This window comes from Morone saxatilis, unplaced genomic scaffold, assembly GCF_004916995.1.
Source record: "Morone saxatilis isolate NCDOM2014 unplaced genomic scaffold, NCSU_SB_2.0 Contig3, whole genome shotgun sequence".
Classification (NCBI taxonomy): domain Eukaryota; kingdom Metazoa; phylum Chordata; class Actinopteri; family Moronidae; genus Morone; species Morone saxatilis.
Window position 1 is genome coordinate 21,019,175 of NW_023339873.1, and position 7,167 is coordinate 21,026,341.

At 39.4% G+C, this 7,167-nt stretch overlaps 1 protein-coding gene across 1 annotated transcript in view; it reads right to left on the bottom strand.

Moving 5' to 3' along the window:
* Nucleotides 1–7,167, bottom strand: part of LOC118336676 (peroxidasin) — a 48,681-nt gene that overhangs the window by 24,085 nt on the left and 17,429 nt on the right. Inside the window, exons 5-9 of the mRNA XM_035673346.1 lie at nucleotides 6,827–6,898; nucleotides 4,402–4,473; nucleotides 3,128–3,297; nucleotides 731–848; nucleotides 184–353 (exon numbers count right to left, since the gene is read on the bottom strand). Coding sequence (XP_035529239.1) covers nucleotides 184–353; nucleotides 731–848; nucleotides 3,128–3,297; nucleotides 4,402–4,473; nucleotides 6,827–6,898 — 602 coding nt within the window. The remainder of the gene's footprint in view (nucleotides 1–183; nucleotides 354–730; nucleotides 849–3,127; nucleotides 3,298–4,401; nucleotides 4,474–6,826; nucleotides 6,899–7,167) is intronic.

Genomic DNA, 7,167 nt, shown 5'->3' on the forward strand with positions numbered 1-7,167 from the left:
TTGCTAGCTTGAAGGTTGTTCTTGTTGTTTCCTGTAGGAAATGGGATTTTTAAAACTGTAACACACAGATCACGTGACGGGGGAGAATACGCAGCCAATGGTTAGCTTATATCAACAGTCTACATCCCGTCAGACAGACGAGCCTGTGATGAGTAGAGGTAGACATTAAAAGCAGCCACTTACAGGGGGCTCCAAAATATCGCAGTGTGACCTGTGAAGTCTTGACCTCCCCAGCCACATTTTTGGCCATGCATTGGTAGACTCCCTGGTCTGTCTCCCTGGTGTCTTGGATCATCAGTGTTCCATCTTCCAGCAGGTTCAAACGACTGTCATCACGCATGTTTAGAGCATTGCTGTCAGGAAGGCATAGACATACACATCACAACTGATTAAACATTGCAGTCTATTCACATACTGTACTTTTGTAAAATTTCACATTATGATTGTAATGCCATTGGAAATAATTATGTAATTGTTGTCATAATTTCAACATATTTAAAATGGGAATGTGATTTGTTTACTTTAAATGTCAACAATGTATGGGACCTAAACACATCTATTTAATCTTTCAACTGGAACATGCCAACAGTCATTTTCCTGAGTAAGTAACATTTTCAATGCAGGACTTTTAATATATATAATTTGTTATATAATATATAATAATAATATAATAGAGTAGATTTACAATGTGGACCAGAATACATCCTCCACCACTGACTGAGTGTCTTACTTGTTCCTGAGCCAGATGATCTGTGGTTTAGGGTTGCCTTCGGCCCTGCAGGTGAAGTAGACAGTGTTTCCTGATGTAACATCGACATCCTGTGGTTCTGAGGTGATCCTGGGTACCTCTGGGGGAAAAGGAAAAGATAATTATGCAGATGTAAATGCATGTCCATTCCTTTGTATGTGCCTGTCTGTAGTCAAGCTGTATTGTCTTTTCAACGGTGCTGCCTGGGTGACAAGGCTGATGTCGAGGCAGATAGTCAGAGACAGATGAGACATATAGTAGATACTGGCTATATTTCCTGAGTCACCACATCTGAAGATCACTGACACTGTCAGTTACTTAGCCGCTGAGCTGTAGAGCAGTCCATGTAACCCATCTGAAATTCAAACTAAGAATATCCACCCATCTTTCCTCTTACCACCAAATTACCCCACATTAACACTGGGGATTGTAATTGCAGTGGGTTGGAAATCCTGTTTGTGGTAACCCAGCCTCTATTGTGGTCAAATGAGGAGGCAAGCCTGGCACATCAGATACCACTTGCAAGGAGGTGACACTTCATCTCAAGGAGGAAGGCTGTTTTGACAGCTGTTCAACCTGTTGTGCATTGTTCTGCCCCATTTACAGGGGGAAAGAAGGAGAGCAAGGAGGGAGGTGTGGAATGGCTTCCGCCATGTTTTTAAGCAGACATTCTTCCTCCACTGCCCTGCTATGCAGACACATGAAGGGGGGGTTGCATTGAGCAAGAATGGGCAAGTCGGGGCCATCAAATTAGCTGCTGAGATTTAAAAGTGGTTGAGTTACAGTCAGCTGCCAACTAGCCTGCCTGGCTCAGACTACAGCATTCAGTGGGAGCTGAAGGAAATACAGAGCTAAGACAGTTGGATTTACTGCTACAGGAGCTAAACCGCCTGTAATAGAAACCAACTGAAAATCAGCCCAACAGACTTACAGTGAAATGTGGACTTTCTTTTCTACTTGCCTAATCTTAATTTTTTTTAAATGAATTCTTCTTTTAATAGATTATCATGATTTCAAACTAAGTATATAGGCAGATGACATCTTGTTGACTTTGTCCAAGCTACCCTACTCTATACCAGAAGAAAATCTTTATCCATAAAGTTGGTTTTTAGCAATCAAAACACCTATTAATAAAATACTGGATTTGAATACTAAGAATTTGAAATGCCTTAAATTAATAATTTTTTAGAGTATGCTTAGTTAAAATATTTTTCCAAATTTCCCAATGAATACGACTATAATTATGAGAACAATACAGGTCTCTTACCCTTTGTCTTAGGCTTGGGGATTTTATTCACCTCTGCAGAGTGTCTTTAGTAATAATCAAGTCAGTAAGATCCAGAGGTATACAAATAAACATTTTACAATGAGCTTATATCACTCACTCCAAACTTAAATAAGGACCCAAGATCCTCTGATCTCTGCTGGCATATTTGTGAAACAGTGGGTACTAATTCATATACTGTGGCACTGCCTCACAGTCAAGTCTTTTTTTAGAGAGTTTAATCCAATTTAAGTAATTATGAATTATAAACCACTCTCCATGTCCTGTGTGTTGCTGGGGTTTAGGGCTGCACAGTGATGGTCCACATGCATGAGAAAAGACAATTGTGATATAGAAAAGTGATATTTAATTACAGTATGTGTTACTATACTGTGGTTATGTTATGAACACATGCATACATGCACGCACGCACACAAGCACACACACACATATCTCATAGATGGAAGGAGCAGCTGTTGGTGGTCTAATACTGGAGAGACCAGAGGCCAATTGGAGGGGGTCCTTTTACCCAGACCAGAGACACAGCTGGTGTTCTATGAAGAGTGAAACAGCTGGGTGCCTGGAGACCTCAGACACAAAGAGAGGATACACCTGTGTATGTTTCTGTGTGTACGTGTGAGACAAGATGACTATGCATACCTGCTAGTGGTTGACAGGAAGGCTGGAGGTTTTGCATGTAGACTGGGTTGTGGTTTAAGTTAGGAGAGTGTGTACAAGACTAGGATCATGGAAAACACATGCATGCTATGCAACTACAAGTGTATGGCTTCATGTACTGGCCAGATGTGTGTTCCTCTCAGTTTCAAAAGTTGTCCTGCTTGAAAACAAATGTAGGTTTCAATGAGGTGGCTTTTAGCCTAGTTGATGCTGTTCCTCAGGGACAATCAGTCTAATTTCCACTAAAGCTGGAATGTGGAAAAGGCAGTACAATGGAAGAGCTGAAAACTGATCAATTTATAAAAAATTCTGATATTTTCAGACTCCAACACTGATGTAAATACATAACTGTCCCAGTTTGGAAAGTGCCGACCAACATTCCAGGACATTCCACAATTTTAATGCTCAGTCGGAATTATGAGGTTTTCTCTCCGTACCACAGTTGAGCTCCTCAGCAGTGAGTGTTGCCACCGATCTGCCCTGCAGGCGGCTGGGATAGTCGCAGGTGGCAGCAGCCTGGGCATTGCCTGACTCAGCATACTGCTTCAGCAGGTCAGCCAACCACAGCAGCTCACAGTCACAGTTTAATGCATTGGAATCCAGTCGCCTGAACACACAGACAACATGCACAGACACAAATACAGTACATATAGCATGTGAGAAACTGGCATGTAGTCCATTCATGAAGCATACAGTATATGACAGAACTGTGGAGTTGTGCAAGCAGTTATGTCGTGTAAATCCTCTCTGGTCTAGCGTGGCTAGGCCTAACTTGGTCCAGTCCAAACAGTGGGGGTCAGCAGGGCCACATTAGAAGACACTCTCTTCCTGCCGTGGGAAACTATCTCTCTGCTTGGCCTTGTCCTCTGGTAACTCAGTTCTACCACAATGTGTCCTTTATCAATTACATGGCTTTCAGAAAATAGAACTGGCATGGTTTTACATGCAGCTCTATTTTTAATTAATAAGTTTAGAAGAAAAGTGTTATGAATAAATCAGATTTTAAGTCACACTTGTCGTTTTAAGGCCTAAGTGATCCTTTATGCACTTATATAGACTTAATCGGAGAGAAATCAATGTGAGTCTACTAAAGTTTCTCTTTGTATGCACACAGGCCTGGGATCTAACAAATACTAAATGGTCAATGATGGTGGAGACTAGATGGGAGAAAACAATGGGACGAGGCCAAACCGCTGCTTCTTTTCACTGTCTGTTGGCTGGAGAAGAATGTTGAAGGATGTGTTTGAAGCTGTATTAGAGATAGTTGGCCTCATGTTTTAAGACACCAAATTCTCATGTTTCAGGGAAGATTTAGCATCTTTTGTCTAAGATGGATATAATAGTATAATATAATAATTTTCTTTGCTTTTCTCATCATGCCCCACACTAGGATAAAGCACCTCGAACTGCCTCTCTGTATGAAATGCGCTATTTAAATAAAGTTTACTTACACAGTCCTATCCAATATTCACTGCAGCTGACTCAAAGAGAGAATCACAAAACTATGGGAAGGACTGTGCTGTGAGCCTTTTGATGGAAACCATCTTGCAGCCAAAGAAGCGTGAGAACAGTGTAGTGTGGTTACATGGCATTTAACTGACTAACAGGCCTCACTCGATACTGGGTGTCATGGGAGTAAACTACAGAAATTGCTAGAGACATGCTTTCTCATACAGATTTTTCAGTGGTTGTTAGGGACTTTTCCACTTACAATCGCTTCATGGCCTGAAGATGAGAGAAGGTTCCTGGGACTAGCTGGGTGATTCTGTTGTTGTGCAAAAACCTGAGAGAGAAAGAGAGAGAAAAACTATAAGATAATTTATCAGTCTTCAATATTACAAAGCTATAGTTGTATAGATTTAAAAAGGTTATTTATGCGATTTAAAGCATTAATATATCAGTAAACAACTATTAGCTAAGTAAAGATATAGTGGAGTCATGGCGTTCTGACTGTGATCTACATCGGTAAATTTAGGATTTATTCCACCCAACCAGAGTTGGTGATTATTGGAACAGTGGAAAGACTAAAAAAGATGGTTTTGGTGAGTTTTATTTTGTTTCTGTCCGCTTTGAATGTTGTTATGATGTTACAATCATATTTAAATTAGCTAATTAGCTGTTTTATTTCAATCCCATTGTTTTGGTCTGAGAAGTTTGTGCTACAGTGCAACATCTAGTAAATTTCGTATATATAACCTTTAAGTCTCATAGTCAAATGTGAGGAACTTGTAAACGTGTAATATATTGAATAAACAAGTTTTCAAAATAACATTTTTGCAATGAATTTAACTAATAACAGTGGATATCTTATTATGTTACCTTTGTTAATGTCAAATAAAAATCATAGAAATATGATCATCTTCCTAGACATGCAATGATGGCTCCATTTGTTGACCCTAGAGACTCGCATTCCTTAGCTAAAAGCAAACATGAAAACATTGTCCTTTTTACATAAGGCTCTACCGAAAAACATTCGGCCAAAACTATTCATTCGTAATAAATATAAATAAAGATATCTTTGATGTTCTTCATCTTCCATTCCTACCCATCTACAGATATGCTATTTACCAAAGTAACTGCTTTGACCGTGACCATGGAGACATTCCCCAACAAGCCACTCAGAGTATGCATCTGGGAACCCCCCGCCCCCCCAATTCCCCCATTTTTTTTGCAGGTGTTCCTCCTTCTTCTCACCCTCTCTAGAGACTGGGAAGTATGGATATACTGGGCAGCCACTGGCCCATAAGCAAGGACAATGAAACAGGAATTTAATGGGACTTTCTTCAACCCTTCGACATCTGGTGGACAGTTTTAGAAACAGAGGCAACATCACATCTGCACGTTGTCAGCAAAGTTCATATTCAGAATGTTTGCAGGCAATTCTATTGACTAACAGGCTGCATATAAAACAGCTGTAAATCCTTTACAAATATAGCTGATTGATTGGTTATTGACAAAAGATAATGATATGTGTGACATTACTGAAACTATTTTATGCATCATCTTTATGCACTGTGGCCCAGGACAACAATATTATTAGACTACTAAAATGAATAAGAAGTTGTCATATTAAGATAACTTTATACAGACTACTCTAAAAATAGTAAGAAGGGATAATATAGTGCTGCAGAATGAGTCCTAAAACCCAGAAACGAGTTAGCCTTTTAGCACCTACGGTTCCCTCGTCTTAAAGTCAATGGTTTGTTGTTGCAATAATCCAAAGAAAAAACCCATTGGCTTCTCGTCAAAGGAACCAGTATGATGCTAACTTCCTGGTTGGGCTACAAAAGAATGTCATGCCTGCAGCACTCTAATGGAGTTAAACTACAACTACCCTACAGAGTAACCCATTACAACATTACCTATAAATATTACTGCAGTAATATAAATCAGTGATCTGTGATGAACATCATGTTCAGAGTGGCATTCCTATCTGTGATTGCAATTAGCTCAGCTCTGTGTTTAATGAGGCCAAGATGTGTTCTCAATCCTCAGTCCAATCCAGGACTCTGACTTAAAAGTTGTGATCTCACAGCAGTTCCCCTGTTTCTTTTTCTCTGACTGATTATCCCAGTGTGAATATTTCTGGAAGCAGTATAATAAGAAACAATAATTTATCCAAATATATTTCCTTACATAGGGCTGTTAAAGAGCTGAATTTGAGTTGTCTGTTCAATAAATAAACTGCAGAGTGAAATGAACTCTTGCGTCATCTCACCACTCTAACAGGACAAACAAAATTACCCTCATGGGGACTAAACTGTATTTAGGGATCAACTCCCAGAATCTGCTATCATTACTGTATTGTAGCTTGAAGCAACAACAAACCAATCTCTTTACTAAACAGGGAGCCTCAGAGGCGTGTCAGGAGGCATTGTAGGAGACTGTATTGATTTATCCAAGTTGTTCCACTGTCATGCTAAACAAAGTCTGGACCTGCTTGATTTGACATTTAATTCTATACCAAGTACAACATGCTAGTTATTGCTTTCTGGTTTGTATCATGTGTCCTGCTGAATTCAGTAGTGCTGGCAGATCTATTAATTAATTGATTTATGTGACTATTCTTCCAGACTGTGTGTGAACAGCGTACATTTTAGGAATCTTGGACAAAAGGTCAGACAGAATGAACTTACAGTCGTTCCAGCTTTGGTAGGTGAGTGAATGATTCTGGTTCCAAAGACTCAATGTTGTTGAAGTGCAGGTACCTGGAAAAGAACAAAGTGTAGACAAAGAACAGTAAAACTGAATTAGGGCTCCCTGTCTGACTACATATAATTTCATTTTCCTAATAGGCCTGTAAAGGTGGATAAATGATAACACTGAAGGGTCCCCCGGTCATCCCTGTTCACCTGTCCATCCCTGGCACTTCATATTACTGAAATAGTTTCAGAAAAAGTGATATCTATATATAAATATATATATCTATATAGATATATATATATCTATATATTCTATATAGATATATATATATATA